This window comes from Pseudophryne corroboree, chromosome 4 (genome assembly GCF_028390025.1).
Source record: "Pseudophryne corroboree isolate aPseCor3 chromosome 4, aPseCor3.hap2, whole genome shotgun sequence".
In the NCBI taxonomy this organism is placed as follows: Eukaryota; Metazoa; Chordata; class Amphibia; order Anura; family Myobatrachidae; genus Pseudophryne; species Pseudophryne corroboree.
The window spans coordinates 326,164,916-326,185,513 of record NC_086447.1 but is presented as its reverse complement, the minus strand read 5'-3'; the positions used below and the strand labels follow the sequence as shown (position 1 = coordinate 326,185,513).

At 47.7% G+C, this 20,598-nt stretch overlaps 1 protein-coding gene across 27 annotated transcripts in view; it reads left to right on the top strand.

Moving 5' to 3' along the window:
• The window catches only part of DLG1 (discs large MAGUK scaffold protein 1), a 1,011,951-nt gene that overhangs the window by 652,715 nt on the left and 338,638 nt on the right, over positions 1-20,598 (top strand). For all 27 annotated transcript variants that reach the window (XM_063916386.1, XM_063916392.1, XM_063916391.1 and 24 more), the window contains 2 exons: positions 588-724; positions 15,893-16,037. In XM_063916386.1, coding sequence (XP_063772456.1) covers positions 588-724; positions 15,893-16,037 — 282 coding nt within the window. The remainder of the gene's footprint in view (positions 1-587; positions 725-15,892; positions 16,038-20,598) is intronic.

Genomic DNA, 20,598 nt, shown 5'->3' with positions numbered 1-20,598 from the left:
ATGCTTAATTTAGCAGTCAAATTTTGTAGCCACAATGCTGTTATGGGAGGATGGGGGGGGGGGGGAGTTCAATTTTGAGTGGGGTTTAGCAAGGTAAAAAAAAAACTTGCGGACCTTGCACACAGTTTTTTAATACCATGGGTATGCTCGTTTATGATACCTGCAGTATACCCAAAAAATGGTTGTAGGGTTTTCAGCTCTGAAAATCCTGCTGAGCATGAAAATAAATAAAAAAAATACCCGTCTGGTGGTCTCCCCTCATTCTTCCCACTGTGTAAAGGGCTGCTGGGAGGCTCAAAGGCTGTTGGGAGATGTAGTTCCCCCCGCTGCTGCCCCTGGGAAATGACACTACACGGGGTGGGGGGTCATGCACACACTAACACTCACACACACACATACCCATTATACTCGCAGCTGCTGCTGTAGAGGACATTTTTTAGGCACATTGGCTTATAGGCATTTGTCAAAGCCTGGTTTGTTATTCATTAATTCTATGAAGGGTTTTGTTTTTCTGAAAATACCTCTACAGTTCAGTGTTGGTGAATTTTTTTTTTTTTTTTGTTACTAAATGTTTTCTTTCAATACAGGTCTTGGCTTTAGCATAGCTGGTGGTGTAGGGAATCAGCACATCCCTGGTGACAACAGTATTTATGTTACTAAAATCATAGAGGGTGGTGCAGCACACAAAGATGGCAAGCTTCAAATCGGGGACAAACTTCTAGCGGTAAGTATTGCATGTTTTACCATCTTTAAAATAAGAGATGCCGCCTTGGCTTTTTTCATCTAACATATGGCAGCCCCCAGCTGCTGTGGAACTACATACTGTATCCCAGAATGCTGTGCCACAGTTTTGCTATTAGGGCAAGCTAAAACTGGCTGGTCATGCTGGGATTTATAGTTCCACAGCAGCTGGAGGGCCGCATGTTGACTACCCCTTTAATGTCTCACACCCATTGGCGTTTAGTAAATTGGCCTAATTTAGTCTTACCATGCCTATTCCTATCTGTATTAGCATGCATAACCTTTTTTGGGGGGAACATCTTCGGAAAGGAATCGTGAGTTTACACCTTATTTTTCCGGTATCTGGTTGAAGGTCATCAGGAAAAAGGTGGACAGTAGAAAAGGTTGACAGGTTCAAAAGGTCGATGCAAGTCCGTCCATATCCCCCACACACACACACTTTTTTCACATTTTTCATCTTTTACCATCCATGTGGACTGCGATTGGGAATGGTAACCTGTGCAGAGCGCAGCGAGGTACCTTAACTGAAGCACGGTAGTGAAGCGGTACACAAATTGGGGATTTTGGTGGGTAAAAAAAAAAAATGGGATGTAGTTTGTGGCCGGGATCCCCAGTGGTGGTGACACATACCCAACCCAAAAACCATGTTTTCTCTGACGTCCTAAGTGGATGCTGGGGACTCCGTCAGGACCATGGGGAATAGCGGCTCCGCAGTAGACAGGGCACAAAAGTAAAAGCTTTAGGATCAGGTGGTGTGCACTGGCTCCTCCCCCTATGACCCTCCTCCAAGCCTCAGTTAGGTTTTTGTGCCCGGCCGAGAAGGGTGCAATCTAGGTGGCTCTCCTAAAGAGCTGCTTAGAGTAAAAGTTTTATTAGGTTTTTTATTTTCAGTGAGTCCTGCTGGCAACAGGCTCACTGCAACGAGGGACTTAGGGGAGAAGAAGTGAACTCACCTGCGTGCAGGATGGATTGGCTTCTTAGGCTACTGGACACTAGCTCCAGAGGGACGATCACAGGTACAGCCTAAATGGGTCACCGGAGCCGCGCCGCCGACCCCCTTGCAGATGCTGAAGAGAGAAGAGGTCCAGAAATCGGCGGCTGAAGACTTCTCAGTCTTCATGAGGTAGCGCACAGCACTGCAGCTGTGCGCCATTGCTCTCAGCACACTTCACACCAACGGTCACTGAGGGTGCAGGGCGCTGGGGGGGGCGCCCTGGGCAGCAATGTACATACCTATACTGGCTAAAAATACATCACATATAGCCTCTGGGGCTATATGGATGTATTTAACCCCTGCCAGATTGTCAGAAAAACGGGAGAAGAAGCCCACCGAAAAGGGGGCGGGGCCTATTCTCCTCAGCACACAGCGCCATTTTCCCTCACAGAACTGCTGGTGGGAAGGCTCCCAGGCTCTCCCCTGCACTGCACTACAGAAACAGGGTTAAAACAGAGAGGGGGGGCACTTATTTGGCGATATGATTATATATTAAGATGCTATAAGGGAAAACACTTATATAAAGGTTGTCCCTGTATAATTATAGCGTTTTGGTGTGTGCTGGCAAACTCCCTCTGTCTCCCCAAAGGGCTTGTGGGGCCCTGTCCTCTATCAGAGCATTCCCTGTGTGTGTGCTGTGTGTCGGTACGTGTGTGTCGACATGTATGAGGACGATGTTGGTGAGGAGGCGGAGCAATTGCCTGTAATGGTGATGTCACTCTCTAGGGAGTCGACACCGGAATGGATGGCTTATTTAGGGAATTACGTGATAATGTCAACACGCTGCAAGGTCGGTTGACGACATGAGACGGCCGGCAAACAAATTAGTACCTGTCCAGGCGTCTCAAACACCGTCAGGGGCTTTAAAACGCCCATTTACCTCAGTCGGTCGACACAGACACGGACACTGACTCCAGTGTCGACGGTGAAGAAACAAACGTATTTTCCTTTAGGGCCACACGTTACATGTTAAGGGCAATGAAGGAGGTGTTACATATTTCTGATACTACAAGTACCACAAAAAAGGGTATTATGTGGGGTGTGAAAAAAACTACCTGTAGTTTTTCCTGAATCAGATAAATTAAATGAAGTGTGTGATGATGCGTGGGTTTCCCCCGATAGAAAATTATTGGCGGTATACCCTTTCCCGCCAGAAGTTAGGGCGCGTTGGGAAACACCCCTTAGGGTGGATAAGGCGCTCACACGCTTATCAAAACAAGTGGCGTTACCGTCTCCAGATACGGCCGCCCTCAAGGAGCCAGCTGATAGGAGGCTGGAAAATATCCAAAAAAGTATATACACACATACTGGTGTTATACTGCGACCAGCGATCGCCTCAGCCTGGATGTGCAGCGCTGGGGTGGCTTGGTCGGATTCCCTGACTGAAAATATTGATACCCTTGACAGGGACAGTATTTTATTGACTATAGAGCATTTAAAGGATGCATTTCTATATATGCGAGATGCACAGAGGGATATTTGCACTCTGGCATCAAGAGTAAGTGCGATGTCCATATCTGCCAGAAGAGGTTATGGACACGACAGTGGTCAGGTGATGCAGATTCCAAACGGCACATGGAAATATTGCCGTATAAAGGGGAGGAGTTATTTGGGGTCGGTCCATCGGACCTGGTGGCCACGGCAACAGCTGGAAAATCCACCTTTTTTACCCCAAGTCGCATCTCAGCAGAAAAAGACACCGTCTTTTCAGCCTCAGTCCTTTCGTCCCCATAAGGGCAAGCGGGCAAAAGGCCAGTCATATCTGCCCAGGGATAGAGGAAAGGGAAGAAGACTGCAGCAGGCAGCCCATTCCCAGGAACAGAAGCCCTTCACCGCTTCTGCCACGCAGTGGGCTCACTCGAAAGTGGACCCCTGGATCCTACATGTAGTATCCCAGGGGTACAGATTGGAAATTCGAGACGTCTCCCCCTCGCAGGTTCCTGAAGTCTGCTTTACCAACGTCTCCCTCCGAACCTCCATGTCCAAATTTGCCCTTCTCACCAAGGCTACCTCAGGTTCGTGGTACAGAACTGTCACTATCAGTTTCAGACGCTGCCGTTTGGATTGTCCACGGCACCCCGGGTCTTTACCAAGGTAATGGCCGAAATGATGATTCTTCTTCAAAGAAAATGGACGATCTCCTGATAAGGGCAAGGTCCAGAGAACAGTTGGAGGTCGGAGTAGCACTATCTCAAGTAGTTCTACGACAGCACGGGTGGATTCTAAATATTCCAAGATCGCAGCTGTTTCCGACGACACGTCTGCTGTTCCTAGGGATGATTCTGGACACAGTCCAGAAAAGGGTGTTTCTCCCGGAGAAGAAAGCCAGGGAGATATCCGAGCTAGTCAGGAACTTCCTAAAACCAGGAAAAGTGTCAGTGCATCATTGCACAAGGGTCCTGGGAAAAATGGTGGCTTCTTACGAAGCGATTCCATTCGGCAGATTTCACGCAAGAACTTTTCAGTGGGATCTGCTGGAAAAATGGTCCGGATCGCATCTTCAGATGCATCAGCGGATAACCCTGTCTCCAAGGACAAGGGTGTTTCTTCTGCGGTGGCTGCAGAGTGCTCATCTACTAAAGGGCCGCAGATTCGGCATTCAGGACTGGGTCCTGGTGACCACGGATGCCAGCCTGAGAGGCTGGGGAACAGTCACACAGGGAAAAAATTTCCAGGGAGTGTGATCAAGTCTGGAGACTTCTCCCCACATAAATATACTGGAGCTAAGGGCAATTTACAATGCTCTAAGCTTAGCAAGACCTCTGCTTCAAGGTCAGCCGGTATTGATCCAGTGGGACAACATCACGGCAGTCGCCCACGTAAAGATGGCGTCCCGTCTGAACAAAAAACTGGACAGGTATTGCGCCAGGTCAAGAGACCCTCAGGCAATAGCTGTGGACGTTCTGGTAACACCGTGGGTGTACCAGTCGGTGTATGTGTTCCCTCCTCTGCTTCTCATGCCCAAGGTACTGAGAATTATAAGACGGAGAGGAGTAAGAACTATACTCGTGGCTCCGGATTGGCCAAGAAGGACTTGGTACCCGGAACTTCAAGAAATGCTCACAGAGGACTTATGGCCTCTGCCGCTAAGAAGGGACTTGCTTTAGCAAGTACCATGTCTGTTCCAAGACTTACCGCGGCTGCGTTTGACGGCATGGCGGTGGAACGCCGGATCCTAAGGGAAAAAGGCATTCCGGAAGAGGTCATTCCTACCCTGGTCAAAGCCAGGAAGGAGGTGACCGCACAACATTATCACCACATGTGGCGAAAATATGTTGCGTGGTGTAAGGCCAGGAAGGCCCCACGAAGAAATTTCAACTCGGTCGATTCCTGCATTTCCTGCAAACAGGAGTGTCTATGGGCCTCAAATTGGGGTCCATTAAGGTTCAAATTTCGGCCCTGTCAATTTTCTTCCAGAAAGAATTGGCTTCAGTTCCTGAAGTTCAGAAGTTTGTCAAGGGAGTACTGCATATACAACCCCCTTTTGTGCCTCCAGTGGCACTGTGGGATCTCAACGTAGTTCTGGGATTCCTCAAATCCACAGTGGTTTAAACCGCTCAAATCTGTGGATTTGAAATATCTCACATGAAAAGTGACCATGCTGTTGGCCCTGGCCTCGGCCAGGCGAGTGTCAGAATTGGCGGCTTTGTCTCACAAAGCCCATATCTGATTGTCCATTCGGACAGGGCAGAGCTGCGGACTCGTCCCCAGTTTCTCCCTAAGGTGGTGTCAGCGTTTCACCTGCACCAGCTTATTGTGGTACCTGCGGCTACTAGGGACTTGGAGGACTCCAAGTTGCTAGATGTTGTCAGGGCCCTGAAAATATAGGTTTCCAGGACGGCTGGAGTCAGGAAAACTGACTTGCTGTTATCCTGTAGGCACCCAAAAAAATCTGGGTGCTCTTGCTTCTAAGCAGACGATTGCTAGTTGGATGTGTAGTACAATTCAGCTTGCACATTCTGTGGCAGGCCTGCCACAGCCAAAATATATAAATGGCCATTCCACAAGGAAGGTGGGCTCATCTTGGGCGGCTGCCCGAGGGGTCTCGGCTTTACAACTTTGCCGAGCTGCTACTTGGTCAGGGGCACAACCTGGCTGAGGAGGACCTGGAGTTCTCTCATTCGGTGCTGCAGAGTCATCCGCACTCTCCCGCCCGTTTGGGAGCTTTGGTATAATCCCCATGGTCCTGACGGAGTCCCCAGCATCCACTTAGGACGTCAGAGAAAATAAGAATTTACTTACCGATAATTCTATTTCTCGTAGTCCGTAGTGGATGCTGGGCGCCCATCCCAAGTGCGGATTGTCTGCAATACTTGTACATAGTTATTGTTACAAAAATCGGGTTATTATTGTTGTGAGCCATCTTTTCAGAGGCTCCGCTGTTATCATGCTGTTAACTGGGTTCAGATCACAGGTTGTACAGTGTGATTGGTGTGGCTGGTATGAGTCTTACCCGGGATTCAAAATCCTTCCTTATTGTGTACGCTCGTCCGGGCACAGTATCCTAACTGAGGCTTGGAGGAGGGTCATAGGGGGAGGAGCCAGTGCACACCACCTGATCCTAAAGCTTTTACTTTTGTGCCCTGTCTCCTGCGGAGCCGCTATTCCCCATGGTCCTGACGGAGTCCCCAGCATCCACTACGGACTACGAGAAATAGAATTATCGGTAAGTAAATTCTTATTTTGAGGTGATCGCTGTTTTATACTTCCCTGCTAGTAGACCCGCAGAGATGCCATATCTGGCACCCATCAGTACTGGTGAAGGATATATTTTTACATATAGTTCTGTTCAATGCAGACTACTAATTAAAATGTAAACAATAACGGATCCTTCTGGGGGACACTTTAGTCTTGATTATGGGTTAGTGTGTGCGCACAGGATTATAGTCACTTAAAAGTCAGTAACCCTGGCAGAGTGTCTAATGTACTGCTTTGGGTGGTAAGATGGGTACCTGCCATTTTGGCCATTCATATTCCCTGAGTGGACAACTGGGAGGCAGACTTCCTCAGTAGTTACATTATCTATTTCAGAAAATGGATTGTGGATCATTGGGGAAGACCAGAGATAGCTCTCATTGCCTCCTGATGAAACAAAAAGTTTATTCAGCTGCATTTATACCTGCTATACCTCCTTGAGATCTGATTCTGGTATTGTATGCTCTTCAGAAGCTTCACTTCGAGCCTCTTGAGATTATAGAATTGTGCGGTCTTACATGGAAGTTAATTTTTCTACTGCCCATTGTGTCTGCTTTACCTGTCACAGAATTGGCAGCCTCATCGTGTGAACTTCCCCTTGGCATTTTTCACTCTGACAGGGTAGTTCTTCGGATTAAATAGTCTTCTCTTTTTTTTTTTTTTTTTTTCCTTTTCTGCTGCGGGGTACACTGGGCTCCACAAGGAATGGACAATGGGGTGTAGAGTAGGATCTTGATCCGAAGCACCAACAGGCTCAAAAGCTTTGACCTTCTTCCCAAGATGCATAGCGCCGCCTCCTATATCACCCCGCCTCCGTGCACAGCAGCTCAGTTTGTAGTTGGTGCTGGCAGTGCAAGCATGTAACAGGAAGAGCTGCTCACAGCAGCTCCAGAAAAAGCTTTTTCTAAGGAAAAAAGACTACAAGGGCTGCAGCAGAGGCACAGATTGTGCTGGATGTCAGTAGACCTTGCCTGCTGCAGCTCCATCTCTCCCCCAGTGGCGCTGTACACTCCCGAGCCCTGGTTGCCGGGTAACTACAGCAGGAGGCTCCGGTTTTCTTCTTGTTAGGCACACACGACGGGGGCTCTCCGGGATCACGTGGCCGCGATTCGGGAGGTGGTAAGTGTGTCCCGCTTGCGGGACCCTGTCTTTATCGCGATCCGGCGCGGTCTGTGGGAGGCGGGCCGCGCGCGCTGGCGGTGGACACTGTGGCAGTACAGGCGATCCCACTAGATCACCAGGGCATGGGACAGGTCAGATTTTTCTATAAACCGTTTTATTAGAGCCCGCAGTACCCGGTGGTTTTGCCAGCAGGGGGATAGAGCTTGGACCTGAAGCCCCTCCCCCAGCCCCAGGGCGCCATTTTCTGAAAATGTTCCCGCCCTGGAGCTGCATATCTGTCTCTCCCTCACTCCCTGGCACTGTCTGCGGCACTATTATCCCTCAGCTCACTGTTCCTGGGAATGCTTGGGCAAATCCTCCTATGTAAAGCCTCCTGGTTGTCAGTGCTGTGACTTTACAAGACACTTAAGTATTCTACCTGCCTTTTTTAGTCAGTGTTAGTTAAGAAAGAGTGCCTTTAGTTAGGGTTCCCTAGTACAACTACCCTGTGATATACATCCAGTTCTTACTGTGTACTGTTATATCTATTGTTATATAGCTGTGTAAGCTAGTCCAGTGCAGTATTATTGTTAGTAATAACCTCTGCATTGTACAGACTGTGACTATTTGTGTGTGCATTTGATAGCGGAGTGGTGTCCATTTCGTGTCTTTCACTCAACCTGCTATCCCTATATTCTATAACCTGAGGGGGCTTGGTGCGTCAGGTTTTATCTAATATAGGATTTTCACAAAGATATAGTGTATTGCGTATTTTTCTCTGTGATTTAGTCACCATAGCTCTCCTTTATCTCTGCTGGTGCTGACTACACTGCGCAGGGGATTGGGCTAGAGGTATTGTGCTGCTGACAAATTGTACTGTGTTACATGATACTGCAAGTTATATCATGTCTGCTTCTGAGGGTAACAGTTGTGGGGCTGAACACACTGCCGGTGTTGCTGACGCAGCAGATACCTATGAGGAGAATATAGCAGCTTTGGGCTCTGGTTCTGGGGGCTCCTTGCCCCCCCCAGTGGGACGGTGGCAACGGGGCAAATAATGACCCGCCATGGGCCGCTTTTTCCACGCTTCTGCATACGCTAGTTCATAAACTAACACCCCCTATGGGACCCCCAATGCCGGTGCAACCGTTTGTGGTCCCTGCAGCTAACCCGCGGACGATTTATCTGCTCAAATAAAGAAGTTGAACTAGTCCCTGACTACTAAAAAGTCTGACCGTCGCTCGCCTACGTACAAGGGGTCCTCTAAGCGAGCGCTTGTCTACTCACAATCCACTGCTGTCACTGACACCTCGTCGGATGAAGACGGCACTTACACTGACCCCACAGGTTCTGACTCGGATATGGCTGATGGGGGAGGGTGGTTCACATGTGGATGTTCCTGATCTTTTGGAGGCTATTAAGTTAATTTTACAGATTACGGATGATCCCGAGCTATTCGTTCCTCCTAAGAAACCAGATAGGTTCAAGCGTCAGAAGGTGATTAAACAAGTTTTACCTCACTCTGACCACCTAATTGATATACATCAGGAACCCTGGGAAAACCCAGGTAAGAAGTTTGTGCCTCAAAAGAAGATGCTGGCTCGCTATCCCCTCGCGCCGGAGCTGTCTAAGAATTGGGAAACGCCTCCTCCAGTGGACTCACATGTGGCTAGGATGGTGGTTTCCTCAGCTCTACCGGTCACCACCGTCACGTCTCTAAAAGAGCCTATGGATAAACGTGTGGAGGGTTGTCTGAAAGCGATTTACACCCTCACGGGTGCTGCACAAAGGCCCACTATTGCAGCTACTTGGGCTGCAGAGGCCATTGAAGCATGGGCCTTGGAGTTAGATGCTGAAATCTCCTCTGACCATGCTAGACAATGCCTGTCTTATATTGCCACAGCTTCTCGTTATATTAAAGAGGCAGCTTCTGATGCCGGTATCCTGGCAGCCAAGGCCTCTACTACGTCAGTCCTGGCTTGCCGGATATTGTGGCTGAGATCCTGGTCTGTGGATCTGGACTCAAGAAAAACCCTGGAGGTACTCCCTTTTTAAGGGAGATATTCTGTTTGGGGAGGATTTAAATAAGATTGTGGCTGACTTGGCTACTGCCAAAACTGCCTGTCTGCCAAGTACTGCTCCTTCTGTGTCGAAGGCTAAATGTACTTCCTTTTGCCCCTTTCGTCCTTCAGGTAAAGCAAAAGGTCAGGCGTACAACAAGCAGGCCCGCACTTCCAAACCTGGTAAGCCTAAGCCCAAAAGAGCCTGTGCGGCCCGTCAGCCAGCTTCCAAGACAGATAAGCCTCCCGCATGACGGGGCGGGCCTCCCTCTGGGGATCCCAGGGTGGGGGGCCGGCTACTAGGGTATACCCAGGAATGGTTGAAGACCACTTCAGATGCCTGGGTACGGGAAGTCGTCACGCGAGGTTACGCCATAGCCTTCAAAAACCGCCCCCCTCATCGATTTTGCCAGACAAGACAAAGGCAAACACTCTACATTCGGTGGTACAGACCCTCCTGGATACAGGAGTCATAGTACAGGTGCCTCTTGCGCAGAGGGGCCGGGAGTACTAGTCTCCGCTGTTTCTAGTCCCGAAACCGAATGGGTCCTCCCGGCCCATTCTCAACCTCGAGGCATTGAACAGGTTTGTGAAGGTTTCCAGGTTCCGGATGGAAACCCTTCGCTCAATAGTTCTGACCTTGGAACTTGGGGACTTCATGGTCTCCCTGGATATACAGGATGCTTACCTGCATATTCCTATAGCAGTGTCTCATCAGCAATACCTGAGATTTGCGATTGGCAACTACCATTACCAGTTTCTGGCGTTACATTTTGGTTTAACAACGGCTCCGCGAGTCTTTACAAAAGTCATGGCGGTGATGACAGTGGTACTCCGCCGTCAAGGGGTCAGGATACTGCCGTATTTGGACGACTTGTTAATCCTGGCAAATTCCCCAGAACTTCTCCTGCGTCATCTAGATGTGATGGTCCGGATATTGTGTCTGAGATCCTGGTCTGTGGATCTGGACTCAAGAAAAACCCTGGAGGTACTCCCTTTTTAAGGGAGATATTCTGTTTGGGGAGGATTTAAATAAGATTGTGGCTGACTTGGCTACTGCCAAAACTGCCTGTCTGCCAAGTACTACTCCTTCTGTGTCGAAGGCTAAATGTACTTCCTTTTGCCCCTTTCGTCCTTCAGGTAAAGCAAAAGGTCAGGCGTACAACAAGCAGGCCCGCACTTCCAAACCTCTCAGTCGTCAGGACGTGCATGCCGGCGAGTGGGGCCTTCATCCAGAAGTGTTTCAACTCCTAGTGGAAAGGTGGGGCCTTCCAGACGTAGATCTGATGGCGTCTCGGCGCAATCACAAGGTTCCGGTCTTCGGAGCAAGAACAAGGGATCCTCAAGCAGAATTCGTGGATGCACTGGCGGTACCGTGGAGGTTTCAGCTGCCGTACGTGTTCCCTCCGGTGTCACTCCTACCCAGGGTAATTCGGAAGTTCAAGCAATAAATAGTAATTCTGCTTCCCATAGCTCCAGTGTGGCCCAGACAGCACTGGTTCTCAGACCTGCAAGGCCTATCGTCAGTGCGTCCAATTCTACTTCCACAACGCCCAGACCTCCTCGTTCAGGGCCCCTGTGTCTACCAGGACCTAGCCCGGCTGTCTTTTGACGGCGTGGCTCTTGAAGCTTCCGTCTTGAGGGCTAAAGGGTTTTCTGAGGCGGTTATTCAAACTATGTTGCGGGCCCGGAAACCGGCTTCGGTTCGGATTTACTATAGGGTCTGGCATTCTTACTTTGTTTGGTGCGCATTTAACGATTATGACGCTTCCAAGTTTAGTATAGCCAAGTTGTTGGCTTTTCTTCAGCAGGGCCTGGACTTAGGCCTGCGTCTGGCCTCTCTCAAGGTTCAAATATCTGCCTTGTCGGTGTGGTTTCAGAGAAAAATTGCAACCTTACCTGATGTGCATACCTTTACTAAGGGCATGTTGCGTATCCAACCTCCCTATGTCCCGCCTGTGGCGCCTTGGGACTTGTTGGTGGTTTTGTAGGCGGTACAAGAGTCTCCGTTTGAACCTCTTAGTTCAGCTGACCTTAAGTGGCTTTCTCTAAAGGTGGTGTTTCTGCTGGCTATTACTTCAGCTAGAAGAGTGTCGTATTTGTGTGCCTTGTCCTGTAGTTCCCCATATCTGATATTTCACTGTGACCGGGCGGTTCTTAGGACTCGTCCCGGCTATCTACCGAAGGTGGTTTCTTCGTTTCACCTTAATCAGGAGATTGTAGTTCCGGCACTTGTTTCTCCTGATCTGTCTCCCAAAGAGCGGTCTTTGGATGTGGTACGGGCTCTCAGTATCTATGTGAAGAGAAGTGCTCCTATTAGGAAATCTGATTCTCTTTTTGTTGTGTTTGGGTTTCACAAACGGGGCTGGCCTGCTCACAAGCAAACTCTGGCCAGATGGATTAGAATGGTGATTGCACATGCTTATGTGAAGGCTGGTCTCTCTGCTCCTGATCACATTAAGGCCCATTCTACTCGGTCTGTTGGACCTTCTTGGGCGGCCCAACCTGGTGCGACCCTTGAACAATTGTGCAAGGCGGCTACGTGGTCCTCTGTGAACACGTTCATAAGGTTCTATGCCTTCGATACTGCCGCTTCCCAGGATGCTTCCTTTGGACGCCGGGTTCTTGTGCCCGCTGCAGTGAGTCCCCTCCCATAAGGAACTGCTTTAGGACATCCCCATTGTCCATTCCTTGTGGAGCCCAGTGTACCCCGCAGCAGAAAACTAATTTTATGGTAAGAACTTACCTTTGTTAAAACTCTTTCTGCGAGGTACACTGGGCTCCACAAGGCGCCCACCCTGACGCACTTAGCTTCTTTGGGTTGGTATGGCATTAGCCGCTGACACTTCTCCTGTCGAGAGAGTGTGGTGTTTGTGGCAACTGGCAGTTGTCGTCTCTTTTACTTGCTACTGCATTGGGCTGGTTAACAAAACAGCTCCTGTGCACGGAGGCGGGGTGATATAGAAGGCGGCGCTATGCATCTTGGGAAGAAGGTCAAAGCTTTTGAGCCTGTTGGTGCTTCGGATCAAGATCCTACTCTACATCCCATTGTCCATTCCTTGTGGAGCCCAGTGTACCTTGCAGAAAAAGTTTTAACAAAGGTAAGTTCTTACCATAAAACTCGTTTTTTTACTCTTTGTGGAGAGCAAAAGTAACAGCATATACAAGACCCAAGAACAAATTGACGGAGTACAATAGTGTATACCAAGAAACAGTAAACGTTAAAGCAAAACACCATCAAAGTAGACATTGTCAAATCCACTTAAATTTAAAATTTCAAATTTTTTTAGGAAAACGTTACAAACAAAATAAACAATACGAAGATTATACAAGCGAGCGGAGGGAGGTGTGTATGTGCGGGGGGGTCAATACCACTATAGTCTATTATGTAGAGAATAAGGCAGAGTAAAGAGCTGGTAAAGTATCCAGTCTCGAGCCAATAAAGGGTGTTAAATTTAAATTAGAAGTTACTTTTACAGGGTACCCGGCAGTTGTCTATGTAAGTAAAGGTACCAGGGTGCCAAATTTAAAAATATTTGCTCACTGAATCGTGGATCAAGGCGGTAACGTACTCCATTGATGCAAAAAAAACTAATTTTATTGAGAACAGTTTGTAAAGATGGAGCTGTAGGTTGCTTCCACTGCGTTGCTATCATAAGCTTGGCTTCATTAAGGATGTAAATGCAAAGTCTACTCGAGGGTCCAGAAATCTCTTCCAGTGGTTTGCAGAGCAAAGCATATAAGGGACCAATAGGAGTAGGAGTCTTGAGAATTTTACCAATGAGGGCGAAAATGCTATTCTAATAAGAACTAATCACAGGGCAATCCCACCACACATGTAATAAGGAGCCCCTGGAGCCACACTGTCTCCAGCATAAATATGAACTCGATGGGAAAATATGATGTAATTTTTCTGTTACCATATACCACTTTGAGTAGACCTTAAAAGGCATTTTCCTTAAAATTCTCATATATTTGTAGATGTGTTGGCGATCGAGCATCTGATCATCAACCACTCCTCCTCCTCCAAAGACACACCCAAGTCTTGTTCCCAGGCCAATTCAAATGGTTCCTTGGAGGCAGAGGAGTCGGCCAGAAGAGAGTATAAAATGGAAATAACACCTCTACGCCCTGGGTCCTAAATACGCAATTGTTCAAATGGGTTTGGTCGTGTAAACTTATAAGATTTACTTAAGGATTGCACAAAGCTGGTAATCTGCAAATAGTCAAAATATCTGGCATCCTGTATATTGTTTTTCTCACGTAAAGCTGAAAAAGATTGTGGAGCTAGCTCTCCAGAAATGTGTAAAAGCCTAGTTACACCTGCTGCAACTCATGGGCGCATGTAAGGAGACACACAACCCATAGGGAAATGGAGATGACATCATAGAGGGTTCAGAGAAGAGGGATAAGGTGCTAATTTGAGTTTCTTATTCAATCTGTCCCATACCATCAGAACAGAGTGGACACAAGGAGTATCATGAACCGAGGCTTGTATCAAATGTGGGGGGAGCTATGAAAGGAAACTGAGTAATAATTAATTAGGTAGCTCTCCAGAGACACTCACTTCCTATATCCCCCATTCGTATGCCAAGTTACGATGTGGCTCAGTTGTGTAGCCTGAAAGTACCGTTCATATATACAGTAGGGAGACCTAAGCCTCCAATGGTCGTTTATTTAGAGAGACAAGTTCTCAGAAGTCTGGGCTTTTTGTTGGACCATATAAATTTACCACACATAGGGGGTAATTCCAAGTTGATTGCAGCAGGAATTTGGTTAGCAGTTGGGCAAAACCATGTGCACTGCAGGGGATGCAGATATAACATGTGCAGAGAGAGTTATATATTTAACTCTTATATATTTAAACCTCAACAATGCTAGTCATTTATAAATAAATTTTGTTTTCATTAAACCAACTCTAATTTATATTCAAGTACATTAAGATTAATTCTGATTAAAGGATTCCACATGGTTAACCCTCAGTGATGGGCAGGTTTCTTGATTAGAACTTCAGACTTTGTAAGCTTCTTCTGTTATACACATAGCACATAAAGCGGGTGTCTAGGAGGTTGCATAATATTAGTAATCTAAAAAAAATGGTACTGTACTTAGTCATATTGCATTGTGCACTTAAATATGAGTTATAGGCTTTTATTTACTGTACTTAAGAACTGAACCATATCCATTATGTTCTGCATGACAAAAAATGTTCATCTCTTGAAGCCATCAACTTCCTTTCCATATTTCAGAAACCTGATTGAATTTTTTTGTGTTCAACTTGGTTGTGGTTTGATACACAGCACAATATTCCGACATCCACATAATTTACATAAATATATTCAACACTGTATTGCAATAGTTATTTTGTAATTTATTTTTATTGTATACGCCATTTATGCAGTGTCAAATGGAACTGAACTTTTCAGGGATACTCAGCATGCCATCGGTCCGCCAATTGTTTAGCAAAAAGGAAGAGAAATGTGATATTCCAGTTTTCAAAAATGTCCATGTCATAGCTCTGCTTTATGATCCGCAAAGATGCTGATGCATACTCTCAAACATTTTACACATAAAAACCGGTACAAATTAGGAAAGGGGTGTGGCCATGAGTAAAGGGGTGTGGTCAAACACCCCTTCCTAAACTTTTAATGTAAATTTGGAGACTCAAAAATCAGTACAAAGCACTTTTTGGCACAAATATACAGCAAGCTATCCTGTGCAGCACTGTTATGCCAACAATTACAGTACTTCAAATTCTCTGTAGTCACACAGCATATTTTGGAAACACTCAATTTAGTCTTTGTTTTATGAACTAAAGAAGTTTGTTGGGCTTGTTTAGAAGGAATATCTTCCCTGGAAAGCCTCATGGGGATGCAGTTACTTTGCTTGCTCTCAGGATCCATGCGGTCAGGATAGCGATGCCGGAATCCCGACAGCTTACAATGCCGACAGCCGGAATCCCGGCGAACAGGGGCTATTCCCACTCGTGGGCGTCCACGACATCTATACAGTGGGAATAGAACCTGTGGCGAGCGCGAGGGGACTCAAGGGTACTCTTTGCACTCACTCCGCTGCCGGCATGCTGGTGACTGGGATGCAGTTACTGGTTTTGCCTAATGTATGTTTCATAGAAACAAATGGACAGTGACTTGCACTGCCAGCAGATTTCGATGCTTGAGGTGAAATGGTTATATTTTAGACTCGTCACTTTCCGCTAATTCTCTCACACAATTAAAATACCTTTTCAAAATAACTTTAAAATGTTTACTTAACGTAAATCTTTTTATGTTTTTGCCCATAGGTTAATTCGGTGTGTTTGGAAGAAGTTAGTCATGAAGAAGCTGTGACAGCTTTAAAAAATACATCTGATTTTGTTTATCTTAAAGTAGCGAAACCAACCACTATGTTTATGAATGACAGTTATGCTCCACCAGATATCACCAACTGTAAGTAACCATAACATATAGGGGCAGATGTATTAAGCCTGGAGACGGCATAAGGAAGTGAAAAACCAGTGATTTCTGCAAGGTGATAAATGCACCAGCCTATCAGCTCCTAACTGTTAATTTACATATTGGAGCTGATTGGCTGGTGTTTATATGGTGTTGCACTTGTCACTGGTTTATCACTTCCTTATGCCTTCTCCAGGTTAATACATCTGCCCCATAGTTAGCTAAGGAATTGGAATGATTGCCTATTAATGATCACCATTTAACATACTGTGCTAAGTGTGAAAATAAATATATATATATATATATATATATATATAATATATGTGTGTGCATATATAAATAAATATGGTATCCGGTCTCTAGGACGACCACACTTAGGTCAACAGTAAGTAGGTCGACATGGCCTCTAGGTTGACAAGTCCTAGGTCGAAAATGAGTTTCTCATACGTCCTAGAGGATGCTGGGGCCCACTTCAGTACCATGGGGTATTGACGGTTCCGCAGGAGCCATGGGTACTTTAAGACTTTTCAAGGGTGTGAACTGGCTCCTCCCTCTATGCCCCTCCTCCAGACCTCAGTTTAGAAAATGTGCCCAGGCAGACTGGATGCACTCCAGGGGAGCTCTACTGAGTTTCTCTGGAAGACTTGTGTTAGGTTTGTTTTTTATTTTCAGGGAGGACTGCTGGCAACAGTCTCCCTGGTTCGTGGGACTTAGGGGGCAGAAGTAGGAACCAACTTCCTGAATAGTTTCATGGCTCTGCTTCTGGCTGACAGGACACCATTAGCTCCTGAAGGGTACTGAACGCTAGCTGCGGCTATGTGCTCGCTCCCACAGCCCGCTGTCACCCACCTTACAGAGCCAGAGGACAGTTTGAGTGTAAGAAGAAAAGGATCTTCAGACATCGTAACGCCTGAAAGGTACCGCGCAGCGGGCGGGAATGCTGCGTGCTATGCTACCCACACACACAGGCACTGCAGGGGGGGGGGCGGGTGCCCTGGGCATCATAAAACCTCCTAAACCTGGCTAAAATAAGGGGCATAAGTTGTTGAGACACAGTCCTACCCCTGCCAGTATAAATATTAGTTTAAAAAATCTGAGGGGAAATGTGCCATTACGGGGGCGGGGCTTCCTCCTCAGTCAGCCAGCACACTGCTCAGCGCCATTTTCTCTCCCTCCAGGCTGCAGAGAAGAACGCTGGTCCTCCTCCACTGCTGAACTAGGTATCGGGGTGCAAAACAGGGGGGGGGGGGGGGGGGGGCACAGTGAAAATTGGTGCTATATATATATATATATATATATATATATATATATATTTCTCTAACGTCCTAGTGGATGCTGGGGACTCCGTAAGGACCATGGGGAATAGACGGGCTCCGCAGGAGACATGGGCACTTTAAGAAAGAATTTGGATTCTGGTTTGCTCTGGCTCCTCCCTCTATGTCCCTCCTCCAGACCTCAGTTTGAATCTGTGCCCGGACGAGCTGGGTGCTGTTCAGTGAGCTCTCCTGAGCTTGCTGTAAAAAAGTATTTTGTTAGGTTTTTTATTTTCAGGGAGCTCTGCTGGCAACAGACTCCCTGCATCGTGGGACTGAGGGGAGAGAAGCAGCGCTACTCTCTGAAGATAGGTCCTGCTTCTTAGGCTACTGGACACCATTAGCTCCAGAGGGATCGTACACAGGATCTCACCCTCGTCTTCCGATCCCGGAGCCGCGCCGCCGTCCCCCTCGCAGAGCCGGAAGACAGAAGCCGGGTGAGCATAAGAAGCAAGAAGACTTCAAAATCGGCGGCAGAAGACTCCAGTCTTCACTGAGGTAGCGCACAGCACTGCAGCTGTGCGCCATTGCTCCCACATACACCCACATACTCCGGTCACTGTAAGGGTGCAGGGGGGGGGGGGGGGGGGGCCTGGGCCCTGGGCAGCAATTAGGACCTCTTGGCAAAAGTTGGACATATATACAGTTGGGCACTGTATATATGTATGAGCCCCCGCCATAATATTGTACAGAAACGCGGGACAGAAGCCCGCCGCTGGGGGGGCGAGGCTTCTTCCTCAGCACTCACCAGCGCCATTTTTTCTCCACAGCTCCGCTGAGAGGAAGCTCCCCAGGCTCTCCCCTGCAGATACACGGTAGAAGAGGGTAAAAAAGAGAGGGGGGGGGCACATAATTATGCGCAAAAATCATTATTACAGCGGCTACTGGGTTATAACACTAAGGTACTGTGTGATTCCTGGGTTATATAGCGCTGGGGTGTGTGCTGGCATACTCTCTCTGTCTCTCCAAAGGGCCTTGTGGGGGAACTGTCTTCAAAAAGAGCATTCCCTGTGTGTGTGGTGTGTCGGTACGCTTGTGTCGACATGTTTGACGAGGAAGGCTATGTGGAAACAGAGCGGGAGCAAATGAATGTGGTGTCTCCGCCGACGGCGCCGACACCTGATTGGATGGATATGTGGAAGGTTTTAAATGATAATGTTAATTCCTTGCATAAAAGGTTGGATAAAGCTGAAACCTTAGGACAGTCAGGGTCTCAGCCCATGCCTGATCCTATGTCGCAGAGGCCGTCAGGGTCTAAGAAGCGCCCACTATCCCAAATTGTTAACACAGATACCGACATGGATTCTGACTCCAGTGTCGATTACGATGATGCAAAGTTACAGCCTAAATTGGCTAAATCCATCCGTTATTTGATTATAGCAATTAAGGATGTGTTGCACATCACAGAGGAAACCCCAGTCCCTGACAAGAGGGTTCATATGTATGGGGAAAAAAGGCAGGTGGTGACCTTTCCCCCTTCACACGAGCTAAATGAGTTATGTGAAAAAGCTTGGGAATCTCCAGATAAAAAACTGCAGATTTCCAAACGGATGCTTATGGCGTATCCTTTCCCGCCAACGGACAGGTTACGCTGGGAATCCTCCCCTAGGGTGGACAAAGCTTTAACACGCTTATCCAAGAGGGTAGCCCTGCCGTCACAGGATACGGCCACCCTAAAAGATGCTGCGGATAGAAAGCAAGAGGGTACCCTGAAGTCCATTTATACACATTCAGATACCTTACTAAGGCCGGCAATTGCGTCGGCCTGGGTGGGTAGTGCTGTAGCAGCATGGACGGATACCTTATCTGAGGAACTTGATACCTTAGACAAGGATACTATATTAATGACCCTGGGGCATATAAAAGACGCTGTCCTATATATGAGAGATGCTCAAAGAGACATTAGCCTACTGAGCTCTAGAATAAATGCAATGTCGATTTCTGCCAGAAGGGTCCTGTGGACTCTGCAATGGACAGGTGATGCTGACTCAAAAAGGCATATGGAGGTTTTACCTTACACGGGTGAGGAATTGTTTGGGGAGGGTCTCTCGGACCTGGTCTCCACAGCTACTGCTGGAAAGTCAAACTTTTTGCCATATGTTTCCTCACAACCTAAGAAAGCACCGTATTACCAAATGCAGTCCTTTCGATCACAAAAAGGCAAGAAAGTCCGAGGTGCGTCCTTTCTTGCCAGAGGCAGGGGCAGAGGAAGGAAGCTGCACAACACAGCTAGTTCCCAGGAACAGAAGTCCTCCCCGGCTTCCACTAAATCCACCGCATGACGCTGGGGCTCCACAGGCGGAGCTAGGCCCGGTGGGGGCACGTCTCCAAAATTTCAGCCACAAGTGGGTTCACTCCCAGGTGGATCCCTGGGCGATAGAGATTGTGTCTCAGGGATACAAGCTGGAATTCGAAGAGATGCACCCTCACCGATACCTCAAATCGGCCCTGCCAGCTTCCCCCTTAGAGAGGGAAATAGTGTTAGCTGCAATTCACATATTGTATCTTCAGCAGGTGGTGGTCAAGGTTCCCCTCCTTCAACAAGGAAAGGGTTATTATTCGACCATGTTTGTGGTACCGAAACCGGACGGTTCGGTCAGACCCATATTGAATTTAAAATCCCTGAACATATACCTGAAAAGGTTCAAGTTCAAGATGGAATCGCTCAGAGCGGTCATCGCAAGCCTGGAAGGGGGGGATTTTATGGTGTCTCTGGACATAAAGGATGCATACCTTCATGTCCCTATTTATCCACCTCATCAGGCGTACCTCAGATTTGTGGTACAGGATTGTCATTACCAATTTCAGACGTTGCCGTTTGGTCTCTCCACGGCACCGAGAATATTTACCATGGTAATGGAGGAAATGATGGTACTCCTGCGGAAGCAAGGGGTCACAATTATCCCATACTTGGACGATCTCCTCATAAAGGCGAGGTCCAGAGAGCAGTTGCTGATCAGCTTGGCACGCTCTCGGGAAGTGTTCCAACAGCACGGCTGGATTCTAAATATTCCAAAGTCGCAGTTGATTCCTACGACTCGTCTGCCTTTCCTGGGCATGATTCTGGACACAGACCAGAAGAGGGTTTATCTCCCGATGGAGAAGGCTCAGGAGCTCATGACACTGGTCAGAGTCCTATTAAAACCAAAACATGTGTCGGTGCATCACTGCACGCGAGTCCTGGGAAAGATGGTGGCATCATACGAGGCCATTCCCTTCGGCAGGTTCCATGCGAGGACCTT